The sequence below is a fragment of the Centruroides vittatus genome, unplaced genomic scaffold, assembly GCF_030686945.1.
Source record: "Centruroides vittatus isolate TY-2023 unplaced genomic scaffold, ASM3068694v2 scaffold_1209, whole genome shotgun sequence".
Classification (NCBI taxonomy): Eukaryota; Metazoa; Arthropoda; class Arachnida; order Scorpiones; family Buthidae; genus Centruroides; species Centruroides vittatus.
In genome coordinates this window covers 657,016-676,026 of record NW_027122673.1, presented here as the reverse complement: position 1 = coordinate 676,026, position 19,011 = coordinate 657,016, and the positions used below count along the sequence as shown (strand labels likewise).

At 35.3% G+C, this 19,011-nt stretch overlaps 1 protein-coding gene across 1 annotated transcript; it reads right to left on the bottom strand.

The window, feature by feature from the left end:
* Positions 1-1,788: 1,788 nt before the first annotated feature.
* On the bottom strand, positions 1,789-18,855 carry LOC136986872 (alpha-amylase-like). Its single transcript, XM_067284500.1, has 8 exons — positions 18,714-18,855; positions 16,645-16,870; positions 14,695-15,019; positions 13,265-13,454; positions 10,290-10,617; positions 9,839-10,202; positions 6,631-6,952; positions 1,789-4,334 (listed from the first exon to the last, which is right to left on the bottom strand). Exons 1-8 carry the CDS (start codon positions 18,780-18,782, stop codon positions 4,317-4,319), a joined length of 1,842 nt encoding a protein of 613 aa, XP_067140601.1. The 5' UTR covers positions 18,783-18,855; the 3' UTR covers positions 1,789-4,316.
* Positions 18,856-19,011: the final 156 nt, after the last annotated feature.

Sequence of the window (19,011 nt, the reverse complement as noted above, 5' to 3'; positions counted from 1 at the left end):
AATAATAAATGAGTTTATCTGACGAATGATGTTGTACTTTAATTATTCACGCCCAAGTTTTTAGAAATGTGTTTTATTTATTTATTAATAACTGATAAGAGTTATTGGAATATTTCTGGTTTATATTCAACCACTTCCCGTGAATAATACCAATAAATTACTTATTTATAAGTATGATCGGGCCGAGGAGAGGAGGCGCTGGAGATTTTCCCAATTTGGGGGGTCCGTACTAAAATTAAATTAAATGCACTCTAAAAGAAGCATTGTACGTGGGCCCTATATCATTTGTTCAAAAAATTAAGAAGAAAACGTGGGCCCGCTCTATCGCCAAGGCCCCATACAAGCGCTCATCTATACAATTCCTGGTGTTAAAATGTATTTTACTTTTTTCCGTAATAATACATCTATATTTATTTATATAGTATTTTGAAATGTTAAGATGCCTTTTAATTATGCAGTGAGTTCGGAAGGGAGGGAAGGGGCCCGACTCAACCGTAAAAATTTCAGTGGATCCGGATTCGAATCCGAAGCAACAGGCCGATGCCTTATTTAATTATTCCCGGACAAACGTTTATTTGTTTTTAATTGCAATTATCTACATTCAATCCGTTTTCGACAAGGCGTAAACTTGGGGCCTTTTAAAAACGCCGAGGGCCCTCCCCAAGGTCTAAACGCACGGGGCCTTCCCCGAATTAAACACCGGCGAAGCCTTATTTCGTAAACGGAATTATCGCGAGATGTAATTAGAATATTTTAAATAATTACCGTTAAATATTTACCTTTTTATTGGTTTTCCCGAGATTCGAGGGTTGTTTTATTAAATGTCGGTGGCATCTTGACTCTTTCCCAGCTTACTACGGTAGCTAATTTGCATAATCGTCTTGGTGTCGTAGTTTCCTCGAAGATATCAAAATTGTAGTTTCAATAAACGAATATTCGTCTCTAGCAAATTATTTGTGAATGCAATACCGTAAAATTATGTAAATTAGTATAATGTCACTAACTGATATAAACTGATGACCGAGTGGATAAGTTGGCAGCATACTGCTGTGGGAATCCGGGATCGAAACCGGACGGGTCGAAAAACCCAAAAAATTTGTGGGTGGTCCATCAGGATGTCTCCCTCCAGCCCGACACCGATTGCGACGTGTGGTTAATCCCATAATGGGCTTACTAAAAGCCCTCTTAGTGCCCTCGAGGTGGGGAGTCAAAAAACCCAAGCCCCATACAAGCTCTTGACAACCCTGTCTGTTGTTAGTAACACCTTAGGTGAATGAAAGAATTTTTGAAGCCCATGCATACCGTCGGTCGGTGGTGCATTATCCAACTGCCCGGAGCCCTCGCCAATCGTGGGCCCCAAACCAATCTTTCGTGGAAAAATATTTCCTCAAAGAAAATGCGTGAAGTCGACATTGTACATGGGCCCCCCCTAATTCAAAATAAGGACCCCATGTAGCTATAAGGTACCGCTGCTATTAGTATTATTATATTGTAAAATTTGAAATTATCTTGTTAATTATTTTCTTTTGCATAACGACATCCATTAACTCGGCACGACAAGAAACCGGGGCCCGCCGGTGGCCGAGCGGTTCCGTTCCCAAACACTGGGATTTTGGTCGTAAGTTTGGGCCTCGCCGGGACCGGCTGGCCACGTGAAGTTTTCTGGGTTTTCTCCGCATCCGTAACGCCCGAAAAGACCTACTGGAAGGCATCCCCCTATGCAGATTGCTCGAATGTTGCATTGCATTCATATTTTGGTACTAAATGTATGTAAAAAAATTACAGAAATTATTTAAAAATTAATTATGAAAAGTTTATTATAACTCCAAACCAACAAGTTATAAACAGGTATAGTTGCAAAAATCCGTAAACAATAACAATGTACAAATCTGATAACAGGGTAAACTGTACAATTATTAGTCATACAATAAAATATACAAAGTAAATTTGATATTTCTTGATAGTTTCCTAAAAATATACATACATACAAACATATCCTCCTGCTCATAATTCAAAAAGGATGAGCAGTAGATGAAAGGAGACTACAATCTTACAAACTATCCGTTCTGCAACTTTCTCCGCACCTTCCCGTTTAGAAGCACATCTTTTCCTTCAGACACATTCATGCATCTTCCTCGCCTTCTCTTTCTGACTCGACGCCTTACATTCATTCGGATACTCGTTCACTTGTTCCGACCAAGACTTTCTCGGCCTTCTCCTACCAAGTTTCCCACATATATGCTCCTCGACGGTTTTTCTCCTTTCGTTCTCTCGACGTGGCCGAACCGTCGTAGAGCACATTTCCCCGCTTTTCATCCACATTCTCTTTCACTCCATCACTTGTTCATTTCTCACATAATCTCTCCTTGTTATGCCATACACTCCTCTCACATGCAATAATGCGACTCCGTACGCAAGCATGGGTACCACAACACTCCCATACCCGACCATTTGTGCCTTTTATATCTTTTGCAAATCTACTCAATGCACCCACCACCTTCTCCAAGATCTAAAAATGTAAACTGATTAAATTTAATTTGTTAATATTTTTAATAAATAATAATTTTGCATGTATTAACTATAAAACTTCATATATTTTGTTGTTTATTATTTATCTATGGTCACATTTTGATTTAATTTCATCATTCTTCGCCTGTGAAAGTGGTACTAAATTAAAGTACCTCAAACAATAAGAATTTTTTATGGTAATGATGTCCACACAGTGCCAGTTTGAGGCATAGGCAGAGTAGGCAACTGCCTATGTGTTAGAGGAGTGCGAGATTGGATTTCGTTAATTAATGCCCGTAATTAAAATATATAGAATTTCGTTATTTATTAAGAAAACAAAGAAAGAAAAAAACACATTCAAATTCAGAAAGATTAGATTCAAAAGAGAATTGGAGATTCAATTAGAAGAGCGAGAAAAGAGAATGAAGGTTCTAGTTGTATAAGAGTTTTTACTGGTTAAAAGATCAAAGAATCCTCGAAGGGTCGACAATCAAAAAAGTTTGGGATCCCGCGCTAAAGGATGGATGTTTCGTCACGGAGAAGAATGCGTTGTCAAAAACTATCCATCGAAGACTGTTAAAAAGAAAAATGCAGAAGTTAAGAGAATAAAAGAAATGTCTAAACTGCATTAGAAAGAGACACATTGCTCGCATTTTTCCTAAGGCTCGTGCAAATAGACTTGTCAAGGTGACCACTACACGTGGTTGTGTATAAAGTACAGTAGTTAGAAACAAACCCAGCAAGGTCAGAATAGTACTACAGCTGAAAATGTAGTGGTAAGAGAAAAGATAAATCTAACAATTACAACGGCTACTACATGACCGATAAGAGAAAATGGATAGTGCCATTAACAACTGCTCTAGTTGCAGCTAAGGATCGAGAAATAGAATATAAGGCAAGACATCTGGTAGACGGAGGAAATCGGCAAAGCTTTATTAGCAAACAGTTATCGAGAAAATTAAAGTCAAAAAGTATCGACGTAAGGAGGAAGCTCTTGTGCTTCCTCCTTACATTAATACTTTGCCAGAAATTTGCTAAACAATCCAGCTGGATAATCGTGTAATGTTTTCATCTGTTCTTTGCCAAGACACGGAATGCATTGACTACAATAAGAACTACAGTTACTTCTTGTCTGTCAAAAAGGTCTTGCATTCTGTGGCACACTTAGAAATATGGCACTTTGAGATCCATTAGGCACTTTAAACAGAGTGCCTAGGGCCTATAAAATTAAAAACTGAGAAATTAGAAGTTACGGGTATTAAAATAAAACATTAAATTTATGCTCAGTCAGTTTATTTTATGTAGAATTTTCTACATTTCTTGCTTGCAAAATCTTTAATAATTTGAACCCGGTTCCCTCAGAAGGCCGACAAATTCCCGTGCCAATTCGGTCACGTAGCTAATATAGATAATAGGCATGCCGCCGTACAAATATAGCATTGCTTTTGCAAACACTATGCTTGTTTTTGCATAGAAATTTGATCTATCGAAAACTTACCATTATGAAACACAAGAAAAAAAAACACTAAAATTTAATCTATTTCTCCTTCCCTAATCTCGGGAAATGGTGTAGTATTTATATATTTAAAAAGTTTTGAATTCATATTAAATAAAAATGTAAATATATCACTTATAAATCATTTTAAATGATAACTTCGTTAAATAGCTATTAATTGTATAGTTTACCCTGTTTCATCAATATTACCATCATCACAGACGTAGTAAACTTCTTTCAAAACCAAATTAAAAACAAAACTTTTGTAAATAGCTGCATTAGTTAAACAATGTTCGGTGGCATCTCTTCTTCCTTATTTATCAATTCGAGCCTAGAAAAAAACAAACTAATTAATTAATGTAACCAATTATTTAACGAATTAATTATTGTTGCTATGAAGATACAAGCACTATTATTATTCAAAGATATCTTCCTTAATGAAAGTTGCCATTGAAGTTTGTTAAGACAATGACGAAACATTAGGACTGTCTATAAATTACATAATACTATATTTATACTTTTCGACTACCATCTCACCCCCTGCAATGCTCCATAACACAAACCACCCCCGAAACTAATAACCTCGGCCACGACACCGCTATAACTTCGACTGAATGTTAATTTGTCGTCGTAGTTTGATTGATATTATAAAGTTCTATCATTTCAAAAACAAGTAGTGCAATTATTGTATACATTTTACTAAAATATATGATAAATACTAAACCAAACGATTGCCGCAAAGGCAATCGTTTGGTCGATTATCAAAATATTGGGTTTCGGGAAGTTTATTATAGACGAACACCAAGTCAAATTGTCAATACTAAGCTGAGAATGCGCTAAATGTTAATGTCACCATTCATCCCCTTTTCTTAAAAAAAAGAGGCCTAAATGTTAATTATAAATACAATATGCAAAGAATATTGTAAAATAAGACATTTTAGCTTAGCTTCTATTCCAAAACAACAAATAGAATCCTGACACAGAATGTAAAATTGCCCCTATGCATAACGGATTGAATGCGATATTCATACAGTCGTGGACGGCACCGAATGATCGAGTTAAATAGAAAATACCAAGCCACGAGTAAGATTGTTTGGTTCTATCCGTACATGCAAATTGTGCAAGTAGGGAGAAGTTTTTTAAAGCTTATTTCCGGGGTCGTATTAATAATGAAAGGAATGTCAAAATTACCTACCTTATCATTTTCTACAACTTTATAATTGATAGTCGATGCACTGTTATTGTCGTCGGCGGTGTGAACTAATCTTTAGAATGGTGCTAGCATCAATGCACCGTGACCTAAGGGAAGAAAGGGAGAATGGTGACCTCCATTATTTAGCATAGGCCCAACTTAGTATACATTGGCAAAAGATCTATAGTGGTTACACTCTTCATTTTTAGATAATCTATTCATAGAAAGACTTTTGTAAGAATCCTTTATAATATACAGGTATACCTCGCCTTATGTCGGTAATTGGTTCCAAGAGAGGCGACGTAAGTCAAATTTACTTGTGTAGTTACGATGTAAGTCGAAACTACGGTGGAAAACGCCAATAATGAGCACTTAAAGACCGCTAAATAAGACGACAACACAGAAACACAGATGTTTACGTGTTTCGTTCTCTAGGATTTATGATGATTATATTAACATTTTCTGTAAATGTACATATTTTAATATGATTTTATGTGCTTTTAACACTTTTCTAGTGATATTACGACTTCAATATTTGTGGCGGACGGATGTAAAGTCGAATAAAATGACTTAAACTTGATTTTTATTTTTTCATATACTTTTTTGACAAACAACGTATAATCGAGAACGACGTAACTCGAGGTATACCTGTAATCAGAATGTTTCTATTCTTTATATTGTGACTATTGGAAATGCAACAACAATACTGTATATAGCAGGGGTGGCCAACTTTTGTATACATAAGATCTACTTTTTATCTTAAAAATGTGTCGCGATCGACTTGTCATAGGCATAGTGTAAGTGGGGAGGGGGAGGTGTGAAATACATACTATGTTTATACACTGGTTTTCAGTATGTGGTGCACTGCTTATGAGTCGAGTCATGACTGTATGCATACTGTTGCGTTCAGTTACAAATATAATACATTAAGTCAAGACGTCACGAGCGATCGACCAAAATTGGTTTGGCGATCGACTTGTTGGCCACCCCTGGTATATAGTATATTTGAAAGTGACAAATCTTCAGGAGATGGAGATAAAATATTTATTTAATTTAGAATATATGCTCTCCATCTCAAGTTAGTTGTGTCTTGTCCCTGTACATCATACTTTTCCTGTTAGCAATAGCATTGTGCCAGTCATCTATTTAACTCCTTTTTGAATTGAAATAATGTGATTTCTGGTTTGCATTGGAAGTTCGTATATAGTTAATCGGGGCCCCCTGCCCCTAATCTTTCCATATCTGGTCTCGTCTTTTGTCTATCTATTTCCGTTCTCGAGATTAAGGAAGGTCAGACAACATACAGGTGGATGACGGTGAGAATTTATAGATCTACAACTTTTTAAATTGCAGCCCAATGACCAACTATCATAATTGCATATAATTCAGTGATCAAATTGAATTTTCTAAGAGTGAATAAAATATTAAAACGTACCTTGATATGGATGGCAACGATAGGAACTTCGGCCGTGGTTGATATAAAAACATTAGTATTTCCGCATTCCATAACGACGACTACTCTACCGGTACAGCTATTATGTTTCAAGCGACCGGTGATAATATCACAATAAATACCGGGAGGAAGACCGGTCTGTAAATGAAAATCTAAATCCTCGTCGTCTTCGTTGTTAATGGCAATAAAGGCTCTGTTTTCGCGTCCGAAAGCAATCTGATTTCTGCCGTTCGACCACCAATTAGAGACGGGCACTTTACCCGAAATTTGATTGAATCTGATCATATCTAAAACTTCTTTCCACCTAATTGAGAAAAAAAAAAAACATTTGTATGAATTTATAAATATAAAACATAGCATTAATTTTTAATGATTTTAATTAATTAAACAAACAATTTTTAATTAATCAGTATAAGTATGTTAATCTCTGAAACGTAAGTAATTATGTAATATTATTGACTGTCGACTTTAGACCCTCGTCAAAGTTTTAGACTTCACGTAATGGAATTTAGAAACGACAGACAAAACCTACTTTTTCTAAGCCATCCATTAGTATTTGAGAATATTGAACTGCAACTATGTGTAAAATGTCCTTTAGACCGGCAAATCCCAACCAAGAGTACACGTACCCCTAGGGGTACATGCTTGGTGGTTTAGGGGTATGTGAAGAAAAATTAATAATGGCAGATGTATTATAAGAATGTTTGGATTCTGCATTAAGACCTTTGGCGATGTCACATAACTTGAATTCAATAAATTGATCTTCTGAGTTTTAAATACATGTATAAAATTTATTATTAGTTTATTTTTTATTAACCAACTTCAAAGAGCAGTGGTGTGGTAAGTAAAAAAGTAGATAAAACACCGAACACTAAACACTTGTACCTATACAGATAATCTTTTAATCTTCATAAATTCAGCACTCTTGTGCCCCTTCCTTGCCACGTCACTGCTATTTATTTATAGTTCCAACAAGTTCAAAATACAACTATATAAAGCACAAACATTTTTCTAACTTAAGGGGTACAGTTTAGAAAAATGGACTGCCAAGGAGTACGCAAGTCAAAAAAGGTCAGGAACCGCTACTCTAGACGAACATAGGGAGTTTTTATCCCTGCTCAGAAATGTACTTGTTTCCCTCATATTTACCATAATATAGACCAGTGTTTGTTAACTGCTTGTCCACGGACTGTTGCCAATCTGTAAAAAAATTTCATTGGTCTACAGAAAAATATTTGACTGTACTGACACTGGTGCAGTTAATTATAGGTAACATTTAAATAGTAATCTACAGTTACTGTATATACTTTGTTATGTACACTAAGTATACGTAAGCATAATTTATAGTTGCGGCATATAATTAATTATAATGCTGTAAAGCACAACAGCAATCCACATTAAATTCTGACAAACACAAAACACCCATATTTGAAGCAATAGCCAAACCACGTTCCAGCAACTAGAAATATATTAACACTCTCTGCTGCATATTGAAAGAAATATAATAGTCCATAATCATATACAACTGCTCGAAACTTTAAGCCCATAAAACCGAGGATGGGGAGTCGGCGGAAAAATACACGACTCCCGACTCCCACAAAAAAGATTCGAATCCTCGACTCCGACTTTCCGTTTCCGCATAAAATACATCTTTCGGTATCTGTTAAGCAGCAGACGAGCTTAGACAATACCCATCCGAAACCTAGTGGTAGTAATATTGCATATTTGATTAAAATTAATTTTTACATAAATAATGCTATCGGGTAATGTTATATATATAGTGCACGTATTAGGGTCTTCCTACCATCTTAAATTAGTGTAATTATGCTAATTATTATTTGAGAAGTATGCAATGTACACCAATCAATAGAGTAGCTATCCAAGTTTCACCTCCCATCTGCATTCAAATGTCTCAAATTCAGATGGTAGCACTGTGAAGGAAAATGGCAACTCTATAACAGAGAAGGCATTTTGTATTCTGCAGTTCACAAAGTCAGAATCACTCATCGTCATGCAACGGGAGTAATCTGTAGAATTGTGGCTGCCAAAGGAAGAGTGAAGCAGATATGACGTAGTGAGCATGGGAAGAATTTGAATATTGGTCGAACGTGTGCCATGTAACACAGGGTGTACACATTGAGAAATTGTACACCCTATGTTACATGATTTCAGTGTGAGCGAACAGGATTTTGTACACACTGTTTGAAGCTTAATAACTCCTGTGCTTTCTGTTGAAAATTTCTGAAATTTTGCAGGGAGGTTTATGCACTAGTGGGATCAATACTATTAAATTTTGGTGGTTAAAGGTCAAGGGGTGAGGAGATAATGGGGGTAGTGTGTATCTCCAGTAGGGTCGGACTTAATGGCCATTTTACTTGTTATTATCATTTACAATTGTTTGTAAAACCCATCCCTATCCTCAAAATTAAACTTTTTGCCATTATGTAATAGTTTTAACTATTATATTATATTATATTTTTAAATATAAAAAGTTTTTTAAATAAAATATAACAGATAGTGGCACAAAAATTTCAAACGTTGCTGGTTTATAAACTAATAGTAATTACGAATAAGGGATTCATAATTTTTAATTATGCCCAGAAAATACTACAAAATGAGTTTGGCTATTCGTGCTGTTTGCAGTAGTGGCATAATTTAGAACAAATGCTCGCTCGGGGTTTAGACGCTTGTGCTATAATTATACTACCTCAAAGTATTGGAGTTGTATATAGCTTCCACATCTGACTTGCTGCCTTTACATGTAGCTTCATCCGTTGGCAAAAATCATAAATAAATTCTGACTGTTGTTAGTCTGTTGATAAGAGATTGTTGGTTTGCCTGCTGACACCTGCAAACTACCTGAATGCCTGCCTAAAGGTATCATTACAGTGGAATCACATTAAAAAGTTGTCCCTTTCAATGAATATGAGGGTCCATGTATTAAGAGACAGATCTGCAGAGAGTTTTGCTAAACAATTTTTGCATCTCGATAATGGTAAATTCACCAAAGAACCAGATACTAATGCTGGCACACATCTTTTGGTGGTAAGATGTAATAAATTGTTACATCTGAGTACTTCATTTTAACGTTTGTTGTTCTTACTTTATGCCTGGACAGCATTGGGCATATCCGCTAGTCTAAGATAAAATTATTTAAATATTCTTTTGAAACAGCAACATTTAAACTCACCTGTGTTCACATATCCAATCATTCCCACAACTACCATCTGGCATATCAGTAACTGATAATATATTATATGCAGAATCATGAGGTGGACCAATCCAACTGTTAACATCGTTTCTATTTTCATCAATTTTCTGCGTCCAGTCATAACTACTCATAATACGTGGTATTCCGTAAGGCCAAGCTAACATAAATGCAACGGCAATTTTATATAATCTAGGTTCTCTGTAAGTAATTACTTTTTTCGTTATTTCTCTTTGCGTGTCGTGATTATCAATAAAAACAAAAGCATTACAAGAATGAAGCATTCCTAATTTATCTCCGAAGAAACGTACGTCAGAAAGCACGTTAGAGTCCTGTTTTACGTAAAATATCGGCTGAAATAAATCAGCAAATTAATATTAAACATAAATTTTAATTTATAAAATTAAATATGTATTACGTTGACTTATCTAATCCCTACCTAATTTTATTCCAAACTGAAATTCTGTTACTCTTCCAAGAAAAGTATATTCTCTGGTATTAATAGGATCGTCACTGTCTTCATTAATCACTTCTTGATAAATAAAAGGCCTCGTCCGAAGAGGAAAGTACTTCTCATTCAAATTGTCCAAGCTTCTATAAATATATTTCAGATCCGAAGGCCACATGTGTTTTGCGGCATCTATTCTGAAACCGGCAACTCCCAAACTTATTAATTTGTTAAGATAATTAATCATCATTCTTCGCACGTGAGAATTACTTTGATCTAAATCATTAAGTCCCAGTAATCGGCAGTTTCTGAGCTGTAAATAAAGTGTATTCAAATTATACAATATAAAATTAAGAAGTTTCTTCTACAGAACTGATATTTACAGATTAGACCGCAGCTGCCGTGACAAGAGCCATATATCGCCTATCAGAAATACAAAAACACTTTTTACTGAAATTGTATTTTATGTAATGGATATGTATTCCCATATATTTGTTTATAATAATTAATAGGTGGGTGCTGCGGTAAGGATCTAGAAAAGCTGCACGAGGCTCACCCGTCTCGGTTTAGCCACCGTACATCTACGAGCAAGCAAACGAACATAACTAGAATCTAGAAGCATAACTACTGTAGGACCGTGTGCATTTCTGTTACGATATAATAAGCAAATGAATCATAATGTATGGATTTATTTCTTTTTCTACCTCACCGCAAACCAGAACCTTGCAGAATTTATTTTGCACGTATTTGAATTTCAATGCATACAGAAAAATTTCAAAATATGAATCGCATACGTATAAATTTGTGTATAATTGACTTATAATTCGTGCGAGTCTGTTGTCCAAAGTCTGGAGCTGTGCTTACCAAGGGTGTGAAGTTGGAATAAAAAGCAATTTGGCTGGAGTTGGTTTTGATGCAAAATCTTAAGAAAGATACTATGGGTAATTCAGAAAGATTGTTACTGTTATGAAACCTTATTACACTATAGTGACACAAGATATAGAAATCTGTGATAAACCAAAGGAAATAACATCTCTTCAAATTTGTGTATATATTTCTTAAAGATGCTCTAATCACTAAACACTATAGATTATCCAATACACATCCACTCTACACATAAATCCTGCCCATATCCAGCCGAGTCTCTCGACATGATTGGCCAGAATTTTTCTCTATCGCAGCTCATCCAGGTCTGCTGGCATAATGAGACATGCTAGCCCGATAATTCGGCATTGGTTGATCGTTATCTATAACGGGCTAGTAGTTGTTTATTTATATATATACGCCTTGCCGGGGTTGCGATGGCCGGTTGAGTGCCTTTGGGAGGACGTGGGCAATTAATGTGTCCCCAGCCGACATTGTAATAACCGTCGATGGTCGTACGGTAATCTTATAGCGGCTGGAAGAGGAGAGCGGATCGGAGGTCCAGTAGCGTAACTGGTAATGTGTCTGCACGGATAGCAGAAGTTGCGGGTTCGAGTCCCGCTTCGGGTTGTTTCTTTTCTTCCAGTTAGGCCTAAATTTATTTAAATTATTTAATTAAAATTCTAATTATTAAATTTAGCAAGAGATGGCGCCTAATGCCTAACTCTAGTACCAAATTATCTTAAATTATTAATATTACTATAGCCATTTGCTAGACCGATAATTCGGCATTGGTTGATCGTGATCATTATAGACATACAGTGTTTAATATAGTCCCGAAGGTAAAAAATTGCAGTGTCAAGTCCAAGCCATATCTAGTCAAATCTAGTCTCGTCATTCTTCCCATCCACTCTGTGAGTTTGGTTCAGCTTTACACAAATAATACTAAAAAACCTTTGTGATTTTCTTTTGATTGTTATCTCACAAATTACTGTATATCTTGCTCTGTTAAGATGTAATAATATTCCATATTATGAAATATTCGGAATAAGCCTATATTTTTATATATCGTGTGACATTATCTCACTCTGAAGTGTATGATTTCTTTTCTTAATATCACAATTATAACCAATATTGGAGTTTCGTCATTGTAATACCACTAAAAATGGAAAAAGAAGTGAAAAAGCTGTAAAGGGATAGCTACGGAAACCATTAACTTTTATCTAAATATATGTTAAAATATAAAAAAGTATCCTGATAATTCACAAAGCGTTGATGAAATGTCTTATGATATCATTTACCACCGTATGTTGACTTTTATCCAAGACGTATGCAACGTACGCCAATTGTTAAAATAACTATTCAAGTTTCGTCTCCCATTTACATTCAAATGTCTTGTCGTCTACTACCTCTAGGAAGCACAGTAAACAAAAATGGCAACACACGACAGAGAAGGAGTTTGTGTTCTGCATTACGTAAAGTCAGAATCACTCGTCGTTGCGTAACGCGAGTAATCTGCAGGAACCGTAGAACTGCGGCTGCTTTGGGAGGAGCGATAACGGATATTCTGTAGCGAGCATAGAAAGAATTTGAGTATCGGTTGGATATGTGCCACGTGAACAAGATAAATGGTCGAGAAACTGTAACGGGAAAATGTGAAATTTGAGACAATTTCCAGTTCCTTTAATATACATTGTGACATTATCAGATAGTAATTAACATAATTATAATAATTTAAAATGGTAATGTTCTCTCCGGAAGACCCTGTATATAGCATTTTTATGAAGGAGTAAAAGTCAGAAGTTTCTGTGTACTAAGCTCATTATTATGTATCTTCTGCCAAATGTCACATAGACAAATTTATGTGGCTAAAATTTGACCGGGATAATTTAGGTTTTCAATAAAATTATTTAAAATAAAGTCTGAAGGCAGAATAGTATGTTGTGTAATTTCAAGCACAACAATGATAACATTGCAAAACAGGAAGCACATCTATGGGTTTCATTGTTATCTACAAATGACATCCGTCAATTAAAATTTAATATTGTTCTCTAATATTATTTTTGAATATAAAATGTTTTGCAGAACTTATTTACCTGAAAAACATTTGTTATATCTTCTATATCACCACTTGCAGTACCACATTTGATTCTGGAATTGAAGTGTTTTGGACCGTAAGGAACGTCTCCGTAAAAAGGAATCGAAGGATTAAAATTGCTTTCGCCCGTCGATTGTATTTTATCATGGAATCCCGTCATGTGATTTAGAACGACGTCTACGAATACTCTGAAAACAAAAATAAATTTTTATATTTTTTCAGTTAATTAAACATGTTTCACATAGTTTTTAGATACATTTATTTAACTTCTCTCAAATACAAGTCATTGTTTTTAATCATACCGGTATCAGTTTTTAAATATCAAAAAGAAGCGATAGAAACTTAAAACAGTTTAGGAAATATTTAATTCTTAAGTAATTTTTAACGGATTACTTTATAAAAATATACAGTGTGCGAAAAGTTAATGTACGGTGAGAAATTTGTAATGACCGTAAATACAGTGGACCTTCGTTATAGCGCTGCTCACTGTACCGCGCACTCGGTTATAGCGCGGGCAATGTTTGCGATGCGATAAGCTCAAACACGTTTATACAGGTCCGTGCGGCGTTAGTGAGTAGCGCATTTTATCGTTACTAAGTATTGAGTAATTGTGTATGTATTGAGTTCCTGCATGTATTTTGAATAGTGTTTAATTATTGTACGCTTGTCGAGTAAAAGAAAAGCTTGACATTATTGCTAAAGTAAAGAGGGGAACCGCGTCACACCATGCGCCGCTCGGTATAACGCGGTTCACCTTATAATGCGGGTGTTGTTTCCCACCCGACATGCACGTTATATCGGGGGTCCACTGTACGTACATATGATATTGCATACAAAGATCTATAAATCTTACATTTCCACTTTGCAATAGAATAAGAAAGGCAGTTAAATATTTACAAATATATTAATTTTAGATTATATTTTAAATTAAGGATTCTTTTAGAATATATTTAATCCAAACTGTCAAAAAAGTCAAACACTATTCAGATCCTTAGAAATTTTCATGGAAGTCAGACCCAGTCTCATTTCTTATCACCTATAGATCTGGCAGAAACTGTGATGAGCATGAATAAAAAGTCTTATCTTAATGTCCACAGGCTAGAAAGTTATTATAACAATTTATAACTCAATTATAGATATGGTGTAGTTCTATTATACATTAAATATACTATTAACAAATAAAAGAATATTAAAAACATTTTGTGGCAATCAAATTTCTTAAACAAGACTTCTCTCTGTGTTTTAACATAGAAACTTTCACAAATTTTTCATTTGTTTAAATTTGTTAGTTGGTATAAAAATGCAAAATTCAATGCATATTAATAAAGATATTGCTTTTTAATATGCAATTATGTATTTGCATATATCTCTTTCCTAATCTCTGTCGCAAATCCTTTTGTTTAAAAATACGTAATTGAGTTTTATTACCTAACTTGATGAGTATTACAAATGTGAATCATGTTTTGTAATGATTTTTCGTCTCCACTTCGTGTAATTATGTTGTAACTGACGGGACGGTATCGCTCGAACCAAGCCCTCCGAACGTCCTTATTCCACCAAGGTTCCCACAGAATGGCGTGTTCCGCCGGAGGAGATATCTGAACGCCGCCGAATCCGTTGGGTCCCAAAACATCTCGACATTCCTTTGCAATATCGTCCCACTTCCATTCAAAAAGATGAACGATTACTTGTCTTCCGGGTTCCATACAAGGCTGGTGATAATCGTCCAAAATTAAATCTTCTTCGACCGTATCTGAAAATACACAAAAGTTCATTTATTTGAATGCAAGAATTATTTAGAAAGCTTACAGATATTTTATCTGTTAATTTGTCATAAAATTTAACCATCGTTAAACATATTTCATCATAACAATATTAATAAACAGAGAACGAGTCAAAAGTCTTTATCGTTTTTATAGTTGATACAATGAGTCTTCACACATTACTGTCTCTAATTTTTATATGTAGGAACACTGAAAAGACATAGTTCACTAAATGAAGTTACAACGCAAGGATCAACTGAAGAACTATGTAATTTGTATTCATACACAATAAGCAAATACATTGTTTCACCTTTGCCACGAATACATTAAATGCTGCTTAAATTTCAATTTTGCAAATGTAAAGTTTAGTTCCAAAATTTCTCAATAAGAGAAATTTGGTGCTAATGTCACTGCAATTTGCATATTATCAAAAAAATTTGGGCAATACAGAGAAGTTGAGACACAGAATGTAATAACTTTAGTGTGCAATTTAGTGTGGTTATTACAGATTCACAAGTCATAATGTGCCAAAAATTACAATGTCATACGCGTAAACTGCGCACGTATTTAAGTAACCAATAAATCAGACTATTCATTGAATGATACTTTAAAACAGGAAGACAGAGGGCACGTACAGTAGAAATGTTAATGCACTTGATGGCAGAATGTAACTGACTTGGGTGCAGTTCTCTTATGTGTAGTGAAACTGTCTTTTAAGATAGTTAAGTTAGGAACATTGCCTGATAAACAAAGCTCTTCAGTATCCTCATAATAACCAGGCTGAAAATGATTGGCCAATCACTCTCTCATTCGTAAGTGCTGATGCAATAACCATTGCCCATACAACACATATTTGACATCAAATTACATAAGTAACATGAAAATAACTGTCTGTCAACCTTAAAAACTCTTGTGTTACCGTTTACAAGCACATCCTTTCATTAAGAACTTTTTTAAAGATCTGAACAAATGAATCACATGGTGACAGATCAGCGCTATAGGAAGGGTGATGCAGAACCCCCCAACATTTTCGTGCTAAAGCATCTTGCACAGTGTTCGCAACATACGGTCAAGTATTGTCATGCAATAAAATCAAACCACATGTTAGCATGTCTGGTCACTTATTCTTTATGGCTTTAAGCAGTTTGTCCAGTGTAGCATTGTAGTGGTTGGAATTGATGCTCACATGAGGGTCTTTAAAATCCACCAGCAAAGGTCCCACAATGTCAAAAAATGCAGTCATCATAAACTCAAAGGCAGGGGCCTGACTTGAATTTTTTGTGTTGGTGAGCCGGGGTGTTTCCATTGCATGCTCACAAGTTTACCGGTTGGCTCAAAGGTAAGATAATTAAATTTAAATGTTTAACATTACACCAAAAAACATGAACTGATGGGCAAGTAGGTTTTCTGTAGTATTTTAGTGTCATTTGGGAATTTGGTTGGGATTATTCAGGTAGATCAGGAATAAATTAGAATTTTTCTCGTAAGAGATAACGGAAAGCACTTCTCAACATCTGAATTGTTTTCAAGGACATATTAGACTTGGATAACAAGGTACAGCTGTATAAAGAAATTTCTATTAACCTTATAAAGCAGTAAAAAATTATTAAATTACCTGTAAGAAGATTCTTCAGATGCCTATAAGATAATAAAACTGCTTCATATAATCGCCAATAAACTCTAATAATCCATTCTCTCAACGTGTACGAATGGCTATTCTCTTCTGTAAAAGTATTTTCAAAATTTCTTTTCTGCAGTTCGATGTCATTTGTTGAAATATTGTTACCGAAACTATCTTGGTTTTCAATCCAAAAATCCTTTGAAATGTCTTCTTTTATATTCTGTAAAATGAGAATAAGTATTTTACGTAAGGAAAGAAATTATAATAATTACAAGTAAAAATCAATTTCTATAAAAAATTTTTAATTTTAATATTTCTACATTGTAATAAATATGCAGATTTTACAAATTGAAATTAATATTGAACTGGATTTGTCAAAAAACTGGTGTATGCAGTGCTGGCTCAATGGTAACTTGTACCCGAGCAAAACCGATTTACCTACCCCTCGTCCGATACGAACATACTTCGACCAAATCCTCTCACAGAGACGGATCGGGCATTTGGCAACAGACTCGAGTCGAAAAGACACAAACACAAAAGAACACTTTCATTGGGTTCTATGTTGTTCGGACATTTCTCCAGGTCAAGTATATTTTAATTGGCAAAAAATACAGTTTAATTTTTGATCAATTTCTACTGTGTTCAATATTCATTTCCATATTTCTGATTATTTGTAGTCATATAAATTTACACATATACAAGTAGTTAATTATAAACAAACATATCTACATTTCTATCTTTTCTTGGAGACCGTACGCATATCCTTTCTTGATCTCGAGTACTTTCGAACCTCCTAGCCAATCGTCAAAGAGTAAAAAATACGGGAAACATATGTTTGTGTAATTAAAGAATGTAATTCAGAGTCAAAGTTAAATTTCTGTCCTCAATGATGGGCTGAAAGTACAGTACTGTGATTTCAAAGAAAGCAGAAAGTTTAGATGTAAGGTTTTGGAGAAAGTAAATGTATGTTAAACACACACATAAAAATGGGTACAGTTACCTCCCAATGGATGGTTGGAACCTTATGACAGCATAGACTATACCAATAAGAGGAAAAAAGTCGAACCATACCTCTACACGTGACCCTTTGCAAGGTACAGCCCCCCGAAATCATCCCACTTCCAGGTCGCACGTGATCAAGAGTCGAGTCACTCCACTAAGACCATGGGCGTAGCCAGGAAGGGGCATGGGTGGGCACGCCCCCCAGTTAACCTGGTGCCCCTCCCCAGAAAATTACAGCCCAGCCCCCACGCAGTTAACCTGGTGCCCCTCTCCAGAAAATTACAGCGCAGGCCCCCACAGTTAACCTGGTGCCCCTCCCAGAAAATTACAGCGCAGGCCCCCACAGTTAACCTGGTGCCCCTCCCAGAAAACTACAGCCTCTACTAGGCCCCTCCCATAACAAAATCCCGGCAATGCCAATGACTAAGATTGTTGCATTTAACTATTTAATCCACGTGACTATGCCAGCTTTGAGTAGCCCACTCGACCGTTCACAGAGTATTTGACGTTATATAGTTTAACTCGACCGATGCTCACTCCACGCACGGCATCGGTCGAGGCAAGCAATAGCAACACGGAGGCAGGATACCGGTTCACAGTAAAAACCGACCTTCGAAGGTGCTTATCTCGCAACGGGTCATACGTACAGGTACAGTTCCCTTGACTTTTTTGTTCATACGGTGGGTCTATAACTCTGAGGATAGCAAATCCCCGAGTTCAAATCTTACCAATATGTGAGGCATTTTGAAGCATTAAGCACGATTGTTAATCGTAATATCAACTAATATCATTTCATATCAGTCGAGCCCTTCAAATTATCATATCAATTGATAACGCGTGATTTCGGGTGTCATTTTGATTACTTCACAAATGATATCGGTCGACGTCATTTCAAATGATTAAATGACACTTCTACACGGATGGCCACGTGATTTATACAAGAGTTTACAGGTAAGACGTCACACGTTTATTAATAAACACAATCTCTCAATTAACACGCGAATGTTATTTACAAAAGGAACACGTGACTTGCACGTGCAAAATTCGAATGGTATACTTACGTAATGATTTAAATAGACCGCTAATAACTCTAACGCAATCAGACAAATACAATTATATTTTTTAATCATTATTATTAAATCAAATTAATATTTTCGAATTTCTGAAATAATTTACAAACATTATTTCTAAAAAATAAAATACGCACAATACTCGAATTTAAACTTAGAAATGCGAAAGCGCCACCTCTCCAGTGATAATTATCGATAATACAGATGCATTTCTTGGAAGTCTTTAAATATAAAAATTCTGAAAAATTGAATTTTCACCTTGAATATATAAATAAATAAAATAAAAAGC